Below are 20,449 nucleotides of genomic sequence, written 5' to 3'. Positions count from 1 at the left end.
CCTTTTACTGACAAAAAACAGAGCTTGAATGCTGGCAATACTGTTGTGGTTACTAGCAAGGACATCTATTCCTTAAAGCTACAGGTACTGCTTCTACCATTTGGGGGTTTTTTAACCCCCAAACTTTTTTTTAAAAAATCAGATTTTTCTTCAAACCTGGGGAACCTTTCACATTTGTAGAATGATCTGTCTTGTCTGTTTGTGGCTCTAGTCTCCAGATTTAAGTATCCACAGTTTTAGCCACATAGAGAATTAGATATATTGACAAGCAGGGCCCTGTAAGAAACTCGTGCGAAGGGACTATCCCATTCCCCTGCCTTTGCTTCCTCCGTATCCCACTCTCCTTCTCTGCCATTATTCTTGGCACTTTTGCCATCTTTTGCCCTTCTCTGTCAATCTTCACCTCTTCTTTTTCTCTCCCTACCCCTTATTTATGAAGATTCCTCTATCTCTTTCTGTCTCTTTTCCACCAACCCCCTCTCACTCACTCATCCCTTCTTGTGTAATGGTCAATGTGGCTGAAAAAGGGATGAAAGGCTTTGCTGTCCAGCTGCTGCTGTAAATCAGAACTTGGGGGGAATGTTAGGAAAGATGAACTATTAAGGGGTCTGGGTTAAAGGAGAGAAGGACAATCAGCTGAGAGTGTGGGCTCACAGACCTATTAAGAATGGAGTGAAAAGTAGTGAGGGCTGGAGGCCTCTTACTTGGGAAACAGGAAGTGTCAACAGTAGTGTTATTTCTTGTGATTTTCTGATGCATGAAACTTTAGTAATGTGGCTCTTGGATCTAGAAATCTTTGCCAGTCCTGCTGTTGTTTATATTTTCTAGACTTATTTAGCTAGTTTCCCAAGGGCTCAGATGTATAATCACAATTTAAGAAAAATACTGTATAAACAGAATACCCAATTAAAATAGTAATTACAATTACCTCACACCTGCTTAACCCTAGATGTTGAATACAAGCCCAGACATGAAAGTCACAGAAAATAGGACATCACTGTATTTAATGTTTCTAGCTAAATTACCTCAATAGTTTGGTTATCTCTGATTATATTTCTCTTGGTGTTCTTAGAAACTGGGGGTGACAACAAGATTTACTGGATAATTTACTCCAATGAAGTAGGATCCACAAAAACGTCTGCCACAATAACTAATGTTAGTCTTTTTAAGGTGCCTTAAGGCTACTTTTTTGGGGAACACTTTTCAATGACAGTCTTGTTAGCTCTAGTGAGGCTACATGAGTGTCACTGAATCACACCCATCACATAGATGGGAACACTTGTGAGTAACTGGACAGAGCCTGTTGTGTGTGTTTTTCTCATAAACACAGGCCAATTAAAATGTAGGTCTGGAGGGGGGGTAGGCAACATTTTTGATGCATGCAAAAATATAGTCTATATTTGAAGATGTTGGTGTATTGGCAAGCAAAACTGTGAGAAAAGGTTAGGGTTGTACTTGGCCAGACACAATGACAGTCAGCCAAGCCCCAGTGTACTGTCAGCACCTAGGGGGCTTGCCCTGGACTTGTCTGGTGGCTGTCCAGGAGTCATTAGGGGTGTGCAAAAAAATCGGTATGTTTCTGGTTCAAGTATATTGAACCTGAAAAATATCGGTATTTTCCAATATTCCCAAATCCCAATAGTGACATGGCACTGGGATTCAGGATTTTTTTCAGAAAACCTGAAATTCTTCCACTCCATTATACTCATAGGGTATAATGGAGAACGGATCATTCATCTAGTTGTGCTGCCACCACCACTGCTGCAGCAGGGCTTGGAGAAGACATTTAAAGAGACCACGGTCTCTTTAAATGACTACTGCCTTCTCCAAGTGCAGGGGCACTACTCAGCAAGTGAACTCAAAAAGCATATGCAGGGCTTGGCAGTGGCAGGGCTTGGAGAGGAAAGCATTTAAAGAGACTGAAATCTCTTTGAATGACGTCTTGGTGTAGCTGAAGGCACCCGAATAAAAGCTGGAAAAAAATGGTTTTTTTCAGGGTCAGCAATACCAGTAGCTGAATACAGATCTCTGATCTGCATTCAGCTTAAAAATAACTGGAAAATACCAGTAAGGTATTTTCCCGGCTCAAATAAATCAAATGCACACCATATAAGCCACGCCTAGTGCTTCTCCCTTATGCCTGCCTCAGTGGCTCTGTCACCACCTCAGGGGATCACCTTAGTTGTTAGGGCAGAGAATCAACCTTGCATGCCAGTAAATGGTTTAATGTGTCACTGTTCAGCATGTGCACTGTTGATTGCCTAGTGGTGGTTCTGGACTGAAGTATATGGAATAAATATGGTTAATAAGCCAAGAAATAAAGACAATGGGGAAACAGATGTTTCAAAATCAATGTCTTTACACATAGAAATGTAAATTTCAGCATATCATAATGCTCAAGATGAGCACTATAGTGCAAATTCTTCTTAGGACTATTTGTGCCCCTAGGCCAGAAAAGCGCTGCATTCGCAACCACACTTACAGTGTTTCTGTGGCAGCTGCCGGGCCAGAATGGAAGCAGTGGCAGCCAGTTGGGTCAATAGCTAGCCTGCCAATGACTGGCACAAAGGCACCTGGCACTGTGGTGCACCTGGCAAATGTAGCCCACAGGGCACCTGCTATAGAGATGTCAGTCCCTAAGGACTACTTTCCCTAGGTATGTCTTGGTACTGAATTTCAGGTGCTGCCAAAACAGCAATTAAGTGCCATGGAAAGGGGAAATGGGTAGAAGAAACTCTCTTCCTGCCCTTCACTAGCCTGGCTGAAGAAAACCTTGGAGGAGCAGTGGTTCACAGGGAGTACCCAGCTGTTTACAGGTGTTTTGATAATTTGGGGAGAAAGTTATCTTTTTCTGAATTTCTGCACTGTCGAAAAAGCCAAGTCCTGTCTGATTCAAGTCCAAGGAAGTTCACACAAATCTAAAGTGATGTTCAGAAGGAAATGTCTTTGGTAGAATGCTGAATTGAAAAACTGTAGACAGTCCCAACAATTGCTGGGGAATCAATGGGACTATAACAAGTAGCAGTAATGCTTAATGTAAATGAAATATGATGTAGTGTTTGTATTTTGTTTGTGTTTCAGTGCTTAAAACTTTTCACATAAATTATCTCAGTAATCTTTATGTCACCTCAGTTTCAAGCTCTGTTATTGCTGTCCCCATTTCAGATGTAGAGCTGAGGCTGAAAAATATTGGCTTGTCTACAGGTGTTCACCAAGCTTATTGCTTAGGATGGAAGCACCTAATACAAGAGAAGGCAGGGATAAGAAGAAAGGCAGTGTAACCCCATTAGGGAGAGGGGGGCATTTACATGAGGGGGGGTTAGTAGGCAGGAGGGGTGCTGAAACCTGTCCCCTACCCACTGATTTTCTCCACCATCACTACCATAGTAATATTCAGACTTGACCATTGTAATGCATGTTTCGTCCATTACATTCCCACTGCACTGCTGCCTCTTGCTGCAATGGTTCCTGAACTTTCAGGGCTAGAATATAAAATATATTCTTCCTGCATAAATGGACACATCGTGGGAATGCCTGTTCCCCCCAAACTGTACCTTGTCAGGGAGGGAGAGATCACCATCACACATGACAGTGGAAGACAACTGAAACTTGTACATGGGTCAGCAAAACCAGGGTCTTCTGAGTAAATATTGTACTTCTTTGTGATCACTGTGCAGTCACACTATGGCTTTGTGGTTGTGCCAAGGATCATTTCTGAACTTTCTAGAGCTACGTTTTTAGGCACCAGTTCTGTCGACCCCAGGCAGAGGGTGTCAGCTTGCATGCTCAGGACCATGGCTTCCTTCTCTGTTCTGCCACAAAATGAAACAGCTGGCCAAGCACACCAGTGGGGAAAGAGAGGTTGTATGACTATACACATGGCCCCTTGAAGAATGCCATTTACATTGTCTTCTTTGTGGCCTATGTGCTGGCACACTATGGACAAGAGATTAGCAAGCTGAACATACCTAAAGGTGAGAAACAGATGAGATCATGAGAAGAGAGTGTTAAGCACTGCTGTGCCAAAGACTTCATCTGCTCTGGCCTTCACATCCAAGGCATAATGTGTGTCAAATGGTGAAGACTGGGTAGCTGCTTTGTGTGTAAGCCCTTTCTGAAGGTTGTGGATGTGGCCTCAGTTCTGACTGAGGGGGCTATAACCCTAGTGGGAAGAAGTTTACATGCAAGATCATAAAGAAATCCAGTTACAGGCATGACCCTGTGGCTGAGGTGAAGGAACAAAGCCCATAGCATGACTGCTCAGATGACCGCTTGAAGAACGTCAGGTTCAGGTAAGCAACTGTTCTTAGGGTAGCCTCACATGAGCTGGTTCTCATTTATTACAGGTAACTGCTCTTTGGCTTGATTTATAGCATATAGTTTAAATATTTTGAACACAATCTCTTTTCTTTTTCTGCTTTAGCATATTCAAGGAAGCCTATTTCCCATTTCTCTTTCCTAGTGTTTCTGGCTGCCCATTAGCTGACAAGACACTAAAGTCCTTGATGGCTGCCAACTCTCAAGAGCTTAAGTGAGTATTAGCAACAAAAAGAGAAAATGGAATTGCTCTTCTTACATGAGTTCATTTCAAAACTCACTTTCTATGTTAGATAAGAGTGTAGCAGTAGAACTGAAGTTCATGGTGGATGTTTGCATCTGAAACCCAGAAACAGAGGACCTGGAAAGGTTCTGAGAAGCTAGTTTGGTGTAGTGGTTAAGTTTGGAGAGCCAGTTTGGTGTAGCCAGTTTGGTGTAGTGGTGTAGTGTGCGGACTCTAATCTGGGAGAGCCGGGTTTGATTCTCCATTCCTCCACTTGCAGCTGCTGGATGACCTTGGGCAAGCCATAGTTCTGTCAGAGCTGTTCTCAGCCCCACCTACCTCATAGGGTGTCTCAGCCCCACCTACCTCATAGGGTGTCTGAGACTCCGAGTGAAGGGTGGGGTATAAATCCAATCTCTTCTTCTTCTTCTAGACACACATAAACATACAACACCAAAACCAGAGAGGAAGGTGAATAACAGTTACTGAGGTTATGATAGATTGATCAAGCTAATAATGCCATTGATAGAAATAATATTAGGGTTGCCAGCTCCTACCTTGTTCCCGGCGGGGGGCTCCAAGCTGCCAGCCGGGATCTTCTGGCGTGCATGCAAAGTGCCGATGTTGGGAGCTGACACTCTATTTTAGTTAGTTTTATTATTACGGTCTTAAGACCAGCATACACTATAAACATAATATGAGAGGGGGGGGCAGAGATAATATACAGAATAAAAATCTAAATTTAAAAACTTTTTAAAATGTGACTCCCGCGATCTAAGAATCAATGCACAGAACTCAGCTACTGAATGTGTAATCTCTGCATTTTTATTTGATAGAAGCCAGTGAAGCCTTGCTTTGTTTGTGTTAATGTGACCAGGTATCCTATCAACTAATGGGGTAATAATTTTAAGATGAGCCTCTCTGTAGAATGGGCAACTAAAATATATATATGCTTTACCGATTCAACCTCAGATGAAGTGCATAAACATAGCCTTTCAAGGTAGGGTTTTTTTTATTGTACCTGCCTTGAATAGCCGCAGATGGAAGGGCAGAACATCTAGCTAGAGTGCTTTTGATATTTAGTAACACCCCAAGTTTTGAAACCTTGGTGATATCAGATTGTTGCTCAATATCCTCGTTTAATTAGCCCTTTGGCTTGTTCAAATCCATAGGTTAAAAGTAGCTGGGGTGAAAAACCAATTCTATGAATATGAAATTAAACTGCCCTAATCCAACTGGATTTGAAATCATCCTGGAATATCAGGGGAAGCAAGCCTTGTGGGTTGAAATGACCTTTCAGCCACATATAGATAGATAGAATACAAACCCTAGCTTCAAACCTAAGATTACCAGACTCCAATCGTATCCAAGCATTGGATACACAGGAACTTGCAGAACAGCTCTTAAAAATTTGGATTGGATTCTTTCTTGCGATGCAAAGTATGAAGAAGGTGGTCCTAGGAATGTCCCATAGAGCAGTTGTGCCAATGCTTTGGCCTCAGGGCTGCAGGAACAAAGTGTCCACCATGAGTTCAAAAAAATGTCAATATGGCATTAACACTTTAGTTTTGGGGCAAAACTCTATGTGTTTTTGCCCTCAAAACCATAGTTTGCCCAAAAACTAGAGCATTACCCCCCAACGTCGGCAATGTGATGATGTCACTTTCGGGTGACAACACCGTGACAGGGACATTGCATGGTGATGTTCCTATTTGGGGGTGGGGCTTCCCCCGCTGGACAGCTGGCTGGCGACAGATTGAAGCCCCAAAGATCAGGGAATCCCCTGTTCGGACCAGGGGTCTGGCAACCTTAAATAATATAATTACACTTTTGGTAATAATAGTAAAAGCCTTAAATGTTTTCAACAATTAGAATACCCCATGGCTTTCTTGAATGAAACTACCCTAGCTGAGAAGTCAATCCAGTAGGGAGGGAGCAAGACAGACTTCCCGAGGCAGTTCAGCAATCTCAGTGTTAATGCAAAGACCATTACAGTGCATTACAAAAACCATGTAACATTACTGTGCAAATACACTCATATGGGAGAAAGCAGGCTTAAAGGTTATATTGACCTGGAAAGCAAATAAAAGCATTGTACTAAAACATAGTAGTAAAATCAGCTTTCTTTTATCCAACTAGTTGTAATTTCTGCACACTTTTCAAAGGCAGTTTCGTATTACAGAGCATGTTACAGTAGTTAATCTAGTTGTCGCTAAGGCATATTTTACTGTGGGAATGATCTCTCCCCCCCCCCAGTGAGGAACTCACCTGATAAACCAGCCTAAACTGATACAATGTTCTTCTGGTCACAATGCACTGGATATGAGAACAATCCAAACTTACAGGACTGAGTCGTAAAAGGCAGGGAGGCGGTCACTCTACATTTATCCTTGGCTCAGCCATATTCCCAAACAACAGTACTTCTATCTGGCTTGGATTAAGTTTCAGTTTGTTTGCCTTCCTACTGCTGATCAGTGATTCCGGCCATTACAGCAGAACTTCCAATGTCTCCCTAGAATTGCATGGAAAGAAGCTACAGAGCTGGTGTCATCAATATGGTAGTCTCTCTGCTCCTAAATATTACTAAGGGACAGAGAGGGAGAAGATGGAGGCTGTTGTCTGTGTGTCAGTGTTATTTACTGGTAACTTGTTGAGCTGCCAACAAAGAATGGACAGGTTTATATGGCAGCAGGCAGTTCTTCACTCCAGCAGACCTTGAGAAAGAAACTGTTCTGATTTGTTTAAGCCAGCTGGAAATATCAAGTTGTGCAAGAAAGCTGGATCACACGAGATACCCAGTCTGATTTCAAGATCAAAACACTTGAGCTAAGCTTTCAAATGTGAGTGTTTATCCAAAACTAAGCCAACAAATCTTTCCTTCTCATCCTTCACCAACTAAGAGCTTTAAATCAGATGAATCTATATATTGCAAGTCACAAACAAAAGGGTGAATATTTAGAGTCTTAAGGAAGCCTCAGTATTCTGTACATCAGTCCACGTAATACAGAGGAAGGTTGGCAGGCAATCAAGCAGTTATCACCGGGAACATTTTGGCTAATGAAGATGCTTGGATAAAATATGGTCAAGGCTTCCAAATGTGCTTAACAGAATTCTAGATTTACATAATGTAGCTTCAAAAAGTGCAACCAGTGTAGAGTCATTACTAATTGGTTGCAGGGAACAGAGACATATTTCCTGAGGACAGTGATTCCGTTAAGAGCCAGTCACTTTTCCTCAGCATTCAAATTATACATGTTGTCACAGGGAAAATGTAATTTTTTCCTTCTCCAGATACTATACCAGTTTTGGTAGTGAATACTATCCTTTTCCATTCAGTTTGGGAAATTCCCAGAGATTTGGGAATGGAACCTTGGTAGGGTCTTGTTTGGGGAAGCACCTCAGCAGAGTATAATGCCATGGAGTCCAGCCACCAAAGTAGCAGCTTTCTCCAGGAGAACTGATCTGTGTATTCTAGAGATCAATTGTAATATCTCCTGGCCCCACCTGGAGGTTGGTAACCCTACATGGATATTGTTTGTGCAACTGATAGTGTTAAACCTATTGGGATATTTGGTGAATATAGTAGAGTTTGTCCAGTTATAGAAGTGTGAGAGAGTGCAGTAAATAAATCTCTCAGAAAGTATACTGCAAAACTAAAACTTAGATTTATTCAAGTAGATTCGGTTCACATTCAGGTTGCAGTTGAAAGGAGAGAGAAAGGAAAGTCTACTCTAAAGAATACTTTCCTTTCACAAGCAGCCAACTAAATCTAACATCATGTGTATGGAAGTATTAAGGCATGTTGTGTCCCTCCCTAGTGTACGGGGATGCTCAGTCACTCACTCCAACAAAATCCTATCCCCCAAACGGCACCATTTTGCTAACTCTGTAAAATGTGATGACTGTATTTCTTTCTCAGGGTAGTTAAGCAATGCATTCTTGTGCTATACCAATAAATCTTATGGGCTAAAAAGTGATAAACAAAGAGTTGGATCCTACCAATCATTTCTGCACACACAAGGGAGGGAGGATGATTTTTGCTGATTCCTTCCTCCCATGGCAAACCTCCAACTCCCCCCTCATGCAGTTCCTCAGGGCCCATTTTAGCCTCATTGTGGCTCAGCTCAGAATACTATCCCCTGTCTCATCCAAACGCCCAAACCTCCACCTCTAATTTCTTATCCCATTAGCCCATGTCCCATAATAAAAAAACTAAGTGTTTATTGGATGCTCTAGTCTAATTGGTTCTACCAGCTAGGCATCCATCTTTGAGAGAATGACTGGCACTCTCCTAGCTTCTCATATCTTCCTCCTCCCCATTTGACCACTTTTCCTTTTGTTACTAAAGCCCAGCTTCTTCTTGTTCGTTTTTAACAAGTCTCACTCAGAAATTCTACAAGCACAAAATTTCTTTGAGTACAGCCACTGCAAAGTGTTGATGAGAAACCACTTATTTCCTAGTGCACACTCTGGGCATTATATTTCTGTGATGGAAATTAATGCCAGTCAAGCATGCTATATAGAATGTGTGTGCCTTTTAAAGGATTGATTTCATTAAGATAGCATTGTCACATCATAAAACTTTAAACTATATGAAATACATCTCAGCTTGCATATAACATTACTATTATTAATGGAAATATGAATTCAGGGATTATTTTGGTAATGGACCTGCAAGGGATATTTCAGGAAATATTTCAGTGCAGTTTTTCAGGGCAAACAGTTACATTGAATTTAAGTACTGAAAATAAATATATCTGATGCCAATCGGCACTGCAGCAGCAGCTGTGTTAGTTCTGTGTTCCTCTACCAGTAGTCTGAAGAATGGGGTGGGTGGGGGAATCACGAAGTCTGTAACTGTGGCAGAAACCCATTTTCAAAACTGCTATGGAACATGATAAATTTACTTCTTCAGGTGCCACTTCCTGTATTCCCAGTTGCACACTATGGGCTGATCCAGCCAAGAAGCTAACAAACAGCCCCTTCTCTCCTGGTGCCAAGGGAACTGTTCAAATTCACACCGTGCTTCTGCAGTTTATCTTGGATTGTTCTGTATCACATCCAGTTTGGCTTTAGGGATTAAATCAGAAGTATGAGACACTCCTGTGTAAACTTGTTTCATGATGTGTAACTAGCTCTAAAGGTTCGTCTTTTTCTGTGTATCATAGGTGTCCTACGCCTGGATGTGATGGCTCTGGTCATGTAACTGGAAACTATGCCTCACATAGAAGGTAAGACTACTGTACTTGTTCTGCAGCAAAAGAATGGGGAATGGCCACAAAGATCAGTGAAGATAAATTGCTTTTCTTTTGTGCATTTCTTTAAGCTTGTCTGGTTGTCCTCGGGCAAGAAAAGGTGGTCTCAAAGTGACTCCTACTAAGGAAGAAAAAGAAGACCCTGAACTTAAGTAAGTGAAATGACAAAGGTTTGTTACAACAGAGAGAAGAATTTGATTTGGTACATACTAAGAAGTGTTCTATATTGTCTATCCTAATAATGAAACTAAAAACAGCCCCCTAGAGAACTGTGCAGTTTTAAGCTGTGCATCCCCCCACACTTGTCGATCAAACTCCGGCAAACCAACTGAGCTAAAGCTTACAACAGTCTCTTTATCCACTCATTCTACATCCTCCTTGCCTAGCCCAAGGAACTGATAACAGTCGTGTTTATACTTATGTGGGCTAGAAGGAGGGTGAACAGAGAGAATATAAAAAGATTCTGCCTAAAGTTTATTCATTTATGTATTTACTACATATACATCCTGCATTTCTTCCACCAGAGAATTCAAAGCATTTTACCTAGGATTCCCAGGAGGTTTTCGCATTCAGGCTCTGATCAGACAGAGCAGCTCAGCTCCCACAAGATTTCTCTAAGACAATGTTCCCTCTAGTCATACTCTGGGATGCTCAGGTCTAAGTTAGACTGGGGAGTTTTTCAGAGTTAATTCAGAGATGTACACAGATTATTTTCTGTTTACTATGTTGTTGACTATTTCTTAGCATTTCAAGACAGAGCAAAAAAATAATAATCCACAATCACAGAGTTCAGTAATTGTAAAACCAATAAAACATTGTTAAAACCACAATCAAACAATCAAATTATTAAAAGATGACATTCAGATAATCAGATAACAATAAGCCTGTTCATAAGTTAGAGTGAAGACAGAGTACACTTGATTTTTCTTTATGCATTTGTTGAGTGATGATCATGTTACATTCAGCACCTGTATAGCTGAATGTGTGATTGAAACAGCATGTTTATCCAGGTACTGGTCCCTAGTTTAATTCATAAAGCAAACATACGTTGGCTGTTTCTTATAAATAAGTATATGCATGTACATGCTAGAATAAGACAGCATGGAAGCCCTATCAACAACTAAGGTTAAAACAGTCCTGCCAATTAAAAACCACGGAGAACAAAAACATTTTCACTTTTCACTGGAAAGACAGGGCCAAGTGAACCTCTTGGGTTAAGCTCTCTGGACTAGATAGTTTCTTTGTTCCGAATGCTTCAAGACTTTGCTGAGCCTTTGGGAGCTTTTGCATACCTGTGTCTGAATTGTGATTGGTATCCAGAACATGGCCTGATGGTAAAGAAAGATTAATATAAGATTCTCTTACACCCAAAATGCACTTCCTGACATGAAAAACCAAATTTTTGCTCAGCATACGGACATGTATTTTAGTGCAAGATGCAGTTGGCTGTGCCTGAGGACCTAACTTCCTATTATTGGTAACATATCAGGTTTCCTTCAGCTGCCACGTACCCTGTTTCTCCCCCTTCCCATGCATCTCCCTAGTACCAGTCGGTAAAAGGAACATATAACATGATCTTTTTGCAGTAAAAAAGAGCAAGAGCCCAGTAGCACCTTAAAGACTAACAAAATCTGTGTCAGGGTATGAGCTTTCATGGATCACTTTTGTGGGATTCTGAGGAAGTGAAAACTCATGAAAACTCATACCTTGTCATAAATTTTGTTAGTCTTTAAGATCCTTTGCCGTCCCCGTCTTCTTTGACCTTCAATCTTTCCCAGCATCAGGGTCTTCTCCAGTGAGTGCTCCCTTCTCATTTGGTGGCCAAAGTATTTGAGCTTCAGTTTCATTATCTGGCCTTCCAGGGAACAGTCAGGGTTGATTTCTTTTAGGATTGACTGATTTGATCTTCTTGCAGTCCAAGGGACTACTGAACATGAATGACTCACTACCATATGGAATGACTTAAAGTTGTGTGGCAGCCAGAATATGTAAATTCTCCCTCAAACAAGATTCTCAGATTTTCCTTGATGACACTTGGAATTTGTTCTTACGGTATCCTGAATGACTTCTGATGATCTTCTGCTTCAGTGCAGACATATGGGGGCACAGGGATGACCTCATATGAGTCTTGTTGGAATCAAATATGCTCCCATTTCCCCCTCCACACACATGCAAAAGCCATACACATGCATCCTAATTTTATTTATTTGCACACATGTAGGATATTCTTATGGAGGAAAGGTCCATCAGTGGCTAAACCATGGTGACTAAAAGGAGCCTTCACGTTCAGAAGCAGCAAACCTCTGAATACCAGTGTTAGGAGGCAACATCAGGGGGAGGCCTTGGCCTCTGTGCGACTGGTGGGCTGCTGTGTGAAAGGGGATGCTGGACTAGAAGAACTACTAGGCTGATCCAGCAGGCTTTACTTACTCTCTTATGATTATGTTAACATGCTAGACTTTTACCTTGATATTACTATCTTAGTAGATATATCAAATATATATTTTTATTTACATTTGTTTTTATTTATTTCCACTTTTTGTAAATAACAATAATAACCACAACATCAGTTTTGCTGTGCTTCTGTAGATGTCCGGTGCTAGGCTGTGATGGCCAAGGTCACATATCAGGTAAATACACTTCTCATCGCACTGCTTCGGGTTGTCCTTTGGCTGCCAAGAGACAGAAGGAGAGTCCTCTCAATGGGTCTTCACTGCCCTGGAAACTGAACAAGCAAGAGCTGCCACACTGTCCTTTGCCAGGCTGCAACGGGCTGGGTCATGTTAATAACGTTTTTGTCACCCACAGAAGGTATCACTTTGTGTGTTTACTTCTTTTTTCCTCTTAATTCATATCTGCAATCCAATTCAGTTATGTTGGTTTTAAAAACTTGTTAAACTTGTGAAGTAATGGGAGGTGGGCATTCTGCATGAGTTCTAAATTAATCCCAGGCTATTTCCTGAATGACAGATGTAAAGGAAGCATATTTCAGGGTATCATTAGTTTTACTGTAACTACTTAACCAATTAGAAATCTTAATCAGACATGGGAAATCCACAAAAGTTTCTAATACATCCCATTAAAAGGGCCAAATATGCATATCACTACTAAATGAGTGGACTTTTTTGGGGGGGACCTTTTTTCCAGTTGGCTCTTTGATCTGCCGTATTGCTAAATGAGTACAGACTCAGGTTCAAGGAATCCCCTTCCTGTCACTAGCTGGATCAAGACTTCACAGTGCTGCAGCAGGACACTTGGAAATTATTGTAATGTCACCAAAGCCAGTACACAGTACCCAGCTCAGCAGCTGGGTGGAGAGAGGGAGCATGACAAAAAGAAGGCTGGAAACAACTTGTCATTCTATGGACGTTCTGATAATTGTACAGTCAGATACGTTGTTGGCAATCTCATGTACCAGATACACAATAGTAGCATGTTTATAATGAGAATATAATATACTGACAGCAGCACAGAAAAGAAATAGATTTATACTGATAAGACCTTGGAAGCTGAGCTGTAACTATCAAAAATGGGTTTCTACTTCCAAACAGGTCTTCTTTTTTACTCTTTTCAGCTTGTCAGGATGCCCTCTAAATGCACAAGCCTTAAAAAAGGGCAAAATTTCTGAAGAACTAATGACCATCAAGCTGAAAGCAAGTGGAGGTAAGATACAAAGCTGAGTTAAATTATTTCATTATAAGTTTTAAAAATTGCTTTCATTGGCAATTACCTGGTACTTTTCATTACAAACATTTAATCTGAAGTGTTTTCATGAAGTGTTGCATAACTGTGCTGTTCCTTGAATGGGACATGGGTAACCGGGGGTCTGTTTCTATGCTTCACCCTCTTGATCATGTCATCATCATCATTATTTTGATTATAATTGTATTCTCGGGAATACAGGCATTTGGTTCGCACTATCAGCCCCTCCAGTTGTTCTCCTCTATTTTACATTACTCTGCCATTTGTTATATATTGAGGAATGTTAAATTCTATGAAAACCCAGAAGTATCTAATTTTATTATTTCCATGTGTGGATACTGTTTTCCAGTCTCTTTAAATTAGTTTGAAGGAATTCCCTTCGTCCGGATTTTGTCAGGATTCAGATTCTTCTTTAGCCCTACTTAACCCTTTGCTTTTCAGACCTCTGTGTTGAACAGCTGAAATCAACATATAAAACTCTGTTTCATCATGGCAATCATGTCAGGTTGAAAATCTAGTTAGGATAGCACAGAAGGGGAAACTGAGTAACAATAGCAAGGTTTGTGGCATGTGGTATAGGCAGTGGGCTGGCTCATGCCAAAATGATATTATTCTGAAATACCTTGAGATCTGTTGAGCTCCACAAATATTAGGAATAATATGCCTTCCAGCATTACTACTGTAACACTCTCTACATGAGGCTGTCCTTGTCGCAAATCCGGAGGCTGCAGCTATTGCAGAATGTCACGGCCAGGCTGGTGATGGGGCTCCCTAAATGGGAGCACATCCAGCCTGTGCTGAAGGCACTGCACTGGCTGCCAATAGCATACCGAATCCGCTTCAAAGTGCTGGTATTGACCTTTAAAGCCCTATATGGCCAGCATCCGACATACCTGGGGAACTGCCTTTCCCCATATATACCCCAGCAAGCACTACGGTCAGGAACACAACATCAACTGACCGTTCCTGGCCCCAAGGACGCCAAGCTTGCGGCCACCAGGGCCAGGGCCTTTTCAGTGGCAGCTCCACACTGGTGGAATGAGCTACCAGAAGAGATCAGGGCCCTGTGGGACCTTTTGCAGTTCTGCAGGGCCTGTAAGACGGAGCTCTTCCACCAGGCTTTCAATTAGGAGCCGCCACTCCTCTACCACCAACAACATCCATGGTTTGGGTTGACTCTGGTCCTGGGGAGGGTTTGCGTTATATCATCGCACCAAGCTGAAGATCACTGATGCCAATGATAATTGTTAGTACGCCATCTGAATAATTAGAGATTACCATCAAAAGTGTACCATCACTAGCACTTTTATTGTTGGTTGTTGGATTGTTTTTAATGCTTAATGCTGTTTAAATTTTGTACATGGTTTTTATGGTACAGGGTACCAACGCTGTAAGCCGCCCCGAGCCCACCTGCAGGGAGGGCGGGGTATAAATCAAAATAATAAATAAATAAATTGATCTCATGAAAACAGGGGCACTCTTTTCTCACTGCCTGAGTACCCCTCCCCCTACTACATATTGCTGAAAGGCCTTCTCTGCTTTATGGATCATTCGCTGCCCTTAAAATAATGTGATGGGAGGTTTTGGCACTAATTCTAGTTAGTGCAAAATCAAGGATCAAACATGCAATTGTGATACTATCAAAATGGGTGGTGATACATAAAGACTTTAAATATATATTGTTCCATTAGCCAGAGGACACTAGTGTTTGTCTATCCCTTCAGACAGGTGTTATTTTACATTAAATCTTGTGCAGGTTTAGAAAATGAAGAGGAAATCAGGCATTTGGATGAAGAAATAAAAGAACTGAATGAATCTAACCTTAAAATTGAAGCAGATATGATGAAACTACAGACACAGGTAAGAAAGTAAGCACTTCATTGAGTCCTAGCAATAAGGTCTACTTACTGATCCAAGAATGGTGAATTCTGCTCCAGGTGGCACACAGAGAAATTTACTTTGCCATGTTCTCCACAATTATTCTTGCAAGTTTGGCATTGTGGCAGGATATAAAGTGGACAAGTAGAATGGCCTAAACAAAACAGGCTGATTTGTCAAGGTTTTGGCTTCATCTGCCTTCCTATGCACTCTAAAACAAATTTAACATGAGTGTATGAAACAGCCTTCTATTGTATCTGATCATTGTCCAGTACTATCTACTCTGATTGGCAACAAAGTGTGAAACAAAGGTCTTTAATGATTCTGCTTTGTGTTCCGTATTAGCTGGAGAAAATAGGACTTGAACTTGAAATGTGCATACAAATCATGAACTCTACTACTGGGGCCTAAAGTTGCCAGATTGCCCAGTGCAGGCGGCGGTTTCCCACTTTTAGGTGCTTCCCCCCCAATCACCCGCTCTTACTGGCAGGAACTTGGAAATCATTGCGATGTTCCTACAAAAACCGCAAGTGACACAGGCACGTTGGGGATGTCAGGAGGGTGATGCTCTGGCTTTTGGGCACAACTGTATGATTTGAAGCAAATTCTACCATAGAGCTTTGCCCTAAAACCAGAGCATTGTCCCCATTGTCCCTGACATGCCTATGTCACTTCCTGTTTACATATGCACATTGCAATGTTCCTCCCCACTCCCAGAAGTCCCTCCCCCGCTGGTGCAACAATTGCACCTGGCAACACTACCGGGGCCCTTCCCTGTATTCTGTGCCTCATGTCTTTCTGTTGTTATTAAATGCATACGTGTATACAGTTCTTCTTGCCTTACTTGGTCCTTTCTACTGGCATAAGCTGAAGTGTAAATCATGTGGCAACTCTCTTAGCTAGTCATTCTGAGGGCAACAAAGAGAGAGTATGTGTGTGGGGGAGATTGTGCTTGATAGGCCGGGTGTTTTCTGGAACAGATGCGAAGTTAAACTGAGCATAATAATGTCTTACTTATGGAGACCATAAGTTGTCTATCCTTGCCCTACGTTAAAATAAACAGGATCAGTTCACACGAACAGTTAATATAGCCACTGAGTTCAAGTAACATAATAGAACAATCCTCATTAATATAGTGAGTGCTTCCTATAAATTAGGCACATTTTGTCTCAGGAAAGTTTGGTTCATGCTTGCTGGCCTTGCCTTCAGCCTCTATCTATCATATTTTTGTTATGCTGTTACTTCAGGGAGCACATAATGGCATATATTGTTCTCCTCCTCTTCCATTTTATCCTCACAACAACTCTGTGAGGTATGTTAGTCTGTGAGAGGGAAACCGGACCATGGTAAGAGTCATGGCAATATAGGGATTTGAACGCAGATCTCCTCTGTCCTACTCCAACAACCTAACCGTTTTATAACCACACTGGAATATCCATTCGTCCAAACCTCTCCATAGAACCCCACATGTATGTACACTCCAGGATGTACTGGATCTCAACATGTGATCTGTATTCAGAGGCTACGTATATTGGGAAGCATGTGTGTAGGCCTTTGTGTACACCTTCTAATGAACATGAGAAGGTTGGGGATGGGGCCAGCAGACCCATTTCTCTGCCCACTCTTCTCCTGCATGTTTATTTGTACTTGGACTGAACATCTGCATAGGGATCAAGATTGGTTACCTAGCATCAAAACTGCCCCTCATTCATCCAGCATAGTCAGCCAAATGCATGTATCTTAATTTCCTTTTCAGGTGACAATCTTCCTAAACCAAGTGTTTCAGAAAAGGCTGTTCAATTATGTTCCTCTCCTGGCTTACTTAAACAACAGTGAAAACAAGGAAAATGTCTCTTTTCCAGAACCTTCAGGCCCTTGATCCCCAAATCCCTTTAGCTTCAGAAATGTCCATGCCTTCTTCTAAACATCCCTTCTCTGATGTCCTTTAAGCCCAGAAAATGTATGCTTTCAGTCTTTCAAGTATTACCAGACTTTTAAGTCAGTTTTGGAAATACCAGCAATATTCTAGTCTCTTGAACAGAGTCTCTTGGCCTGCCAGATCTGGATCAGACCCTGAATTACCTCCTTTCTCAACCCCTTTCATTTTCTGTTGTTTAGAATACTTCTAGTCTTCTCACTCTGTCCTAATCTCAGCCCATTCTACCATATAACCTCGCCCAGGAAAGTAGCTCAAGACCTAATGCCAGGTTTTCTGCTATTGTAATGAGTCAGCGGGAATCCTGTAGGAAAAAGGCAGCCATGTAAACAGCAGCTTGCTTGCATCTTTTCTCAGTGCCTCAGGGCAAAGCTCTTCATTTTTAACCACCCACTAACCCTTCCCCCATTTTGTCAGCTTGAGTCCTGCTGTCTTTCATCCATTTGTGATCTCACTTCCCACAAACAATGCCTTTTTATCCAACAGGGTCACAGTCTAGAGCTTCATTTAAACATGTTTCTCTTGTGAAACAACAGCCGAAGCCACTGGTTTGGAAATAATAGGACTTGTCCTAATTAGGAGTGTCTTGTGGCATTGATGTGCATGCAACTGAAAGTTCTGCACAAATGTCTTGTCCTGACTCTTCTGAGGAAGGGATTGTGGGCAGTTGTGTTTGAGGCCAAGAGCCCACTTTCCACACTGTCATTTTGCTTCGTGGTTTCAGATAACATCTATGGAAAGCAATCTGAAAACAATAGAAGAAGAGAACAAACTTATAGAGCAGAACAACGAGAGCCTGCTAAAGGAGTTGGCTGGCCTAAGCCAAGCCCTCATCTCCAGTCTTGCAGACATTCAGCTTCCACAAATGGTATGTCTGTGACTACAGCGTTGGCAGGTTGCTCTGGGAACCCACGTTGCAGATCTGTTAGAGATAGTCTTTAACAGTTCAGGTGATTCCACACTATCTATTATGGAAATTCTAGATGCAACTTTTAAAAAGAGCAAATGGTCTGTGCTTGCACAAGTGGAGGGAAGTGGTTTTGCCTAATTTCCCCCTTCACTGTAGCATCCCATGGTGTGGCACTTCGTTCATGATGATGTTTTGGGGTGTGCACAGGGGGAGGGATGCTGGAGAAAGGGGAATGATAAGGTGGTCCTCTGGTACAAGCTCCTTCCACTCACATATCTCTAGGATCCAACCCCATATTTTTGTAATAGGAAAAACCCAATTAGCAGAGTCAGATTCTAGGACTAACCTATTAAATTGTAAATGTGCTACTTGGGATCCAAGTACATGCACACCTGAGGGATGGGGATGTCCAGTGGATCTTTTTACTTTTTTTCTTTGAACAGCAGAACTTCAAGCAACATCACACACTACTTTGCTCAGTTTCAGAGACTGTTTGTTCTGCAGTAATTTGGGCTGCCAGTCAAGAAACCCAAGTCCAAAGTCTCTTCAGGTGTGTGAGAATATTGCTTGGTTCTCTTGTATCATGGCCATTTTCACAGCATGAATAGATTTGCCTAATTGTTTAAGTTTGTGGAGGGATGAATAAAGATCATATCAGAAGGCCCAGAACTTCAAGAACAATGCAATAACATTATGCACAGAGGCCTGGATCCATAGATTCATGCAACTTTATATGCCCAGGAGAGCTTTGGACTTGCATTTTTTGCATGTTGTCTGAAAAAAACCTTTTTGTGAAGCTGAGGGCAGTTTCAAAGATAGTTTGTGATGTGGCATGGAAGGTCTGTTTCACACATGGGAGAGGTACTAGGGATGTTCAGACCTTTAATTAGCTCTTTACTTTCTGGCATGTGAATGAAGCTTGTGACAATCTGACTACCCAAGGAATATTATAATCATTTGAAAGCATATTTTCTAAGCTCCCTTCACCATCTGCTAATTTATTTTAAATAAAACAATACTAGATATGTCAATGAGAGGGTTGTCCGTCTTTCTGGGTCACCCATCCACTTTGTACTATCTCAAGTTTTGGAGAGTGGGGTGTAGAAGTGGAGCAGAATGGGTTTTAATGGATCCAGAAGAAGAACCCAGTTATTTTGATGGGTCTTGGGCAATGCTCCCTCTAAGCTATGGAATCTTGTGAGCAAAAATTCTACTTTGTGAGCTACTGGCATTAAAGTTGTGAGCAAGCGATTTGGCTACTGCATAAATTAGGTTGCTCTGGAGCCACTCTTCCTGATCTAAGACAAAAATGTGTGAGCCAGAGGCTAAAAAACTGTGAGCTAGCTCACACTAACTTGGCTTAGAAGGAACACTGGTCTTGGGTAAAATCAAGTACAGTCTATTAAACTAAGTGTACAGCGGGGGGCTGGGGGTCCATACCCTTGTCCCTTGCTTTTTCTGTGTTTTTGTGGGTTTTTTACAACTGGTCCTTGATTTCTTTCTTTCTTTTTTTTGTTTTTGTTTTTTACATGTGGTCTGACCAAAGCACTTTTCTTCAGATCAATAGTCAGCTCTAGCAAAAGACTATATAGTCCAGGCAGTAGCCTAAAGTCTCATGGGCAAAAAAGTGTCTCTGAAAGCCTATTTCTACCAGCTTGAAATCTGCTGCTTCCTCTGGCCAGATAACCTGTGCTTTGGTGTAATGTGTCTTATCTTTATTCAGGGCCCAATCAGCGAGCAGAATTTTGAAGCATATGTAAATACCCTCACCGACATGTACAGTAATCTGGAGCGGGACTATTCCCCAGACTGCAAGGCTCTGCTGGAAAGTATCAAACAGGCAGTGAAGGGTATCCACGTGTAGGATGGGGAAGCTGCTGGGCAACGGGCGTTCCTTAGCAGCAACAGAATCCAGATGGACCTGTTGAGAGTTCCCAGACTGCTTTGGAGCATCAGTCGCTGTGCTGCATTTACAACTACAACATTGCACTATTATTTTTTCCAGCTGACATAAAAAGGACAGACAACATAACAGACTATTGTATTAACAGCAATGATTCAGATCACAGAATATATTTATTTCAGTATGATTTGTTTTTGTTCTTGTTTTGCACTCTTTTCTTTTTGTAAAGTGAATGTAAAAAAGTGTGTGTACCTATTTTTTTACATTTTAAAGTTTATTTTCAATCAAAGAGTTGGGATTTTTAAAAATCTTTTAACCACATTTC

The 20,449-nt window shown here is 41.6% G+C and overlaps 1 protein-coding gene across 1 annotated transcript in view; it reads left to right on the top strand.

Annotated features, from left to right (window-relative positions):
• ST18 (suppression of tumorigenicity 18, zinc finger) overlaps positions 1-20,085 on the top strand; it is a 177,835-nt gene extending 157,750 nt beyond the window's left edge. Inside the window, exons 14-21 of the mRNA XM_015408368.1 lie at positions 4,463-4,531; positions 9,709-9,771; positions 9,867-9,947; positions 12,385-12,606; positions 13,370-13,458; positions 15,254-15,357; positions 18,036-18,179; positions 19,945-20,085. Coding sequence (XP_015263854.1) covers positions 4,463-4,531; positions 9,709-9,771; positions 9,867-9,947; positions 12,385-12,606; positions 13,370-13,458; positions 15,254-15,357; positions 18,036-18,179; positions 19,945-20,085 — 913 coding nt within the window. The remainder of the gene's footprint in view (positions 1-4,462; positions 4,532-9,708; positions 9,772-9,866; positions 9,948-12,384; positions 12,607-13,369; positions 13,459-15,253; positions 15,358-18,035; positions 18,180-19,944) is intronic.
• The last annotated feature ends 364 nt before the right edge of the window (positions 20,086-20,449 follow it).

The sequence above is a fragment of the Gekko japonicus genome, unplaced genomic scaffold (assembly GCF_001447785.1).
Source record: "Gekko japonicus isolate JY-2015 unplaced genomic scaffold, Gekko_japonicus_V1.1 scaffold504, whole genome shotgun sequence".
Lineage (NCBI taxonomy): Eukaryota > Metazoa > Chordata > Lepidosauria > Squamata > Gekkonidae > Gekko > Gekko japonicus.
Note: the sequence above shows the minus strand (reverse complement) of the source record. Positions and strands in the feature narration are given on the sequence as shown.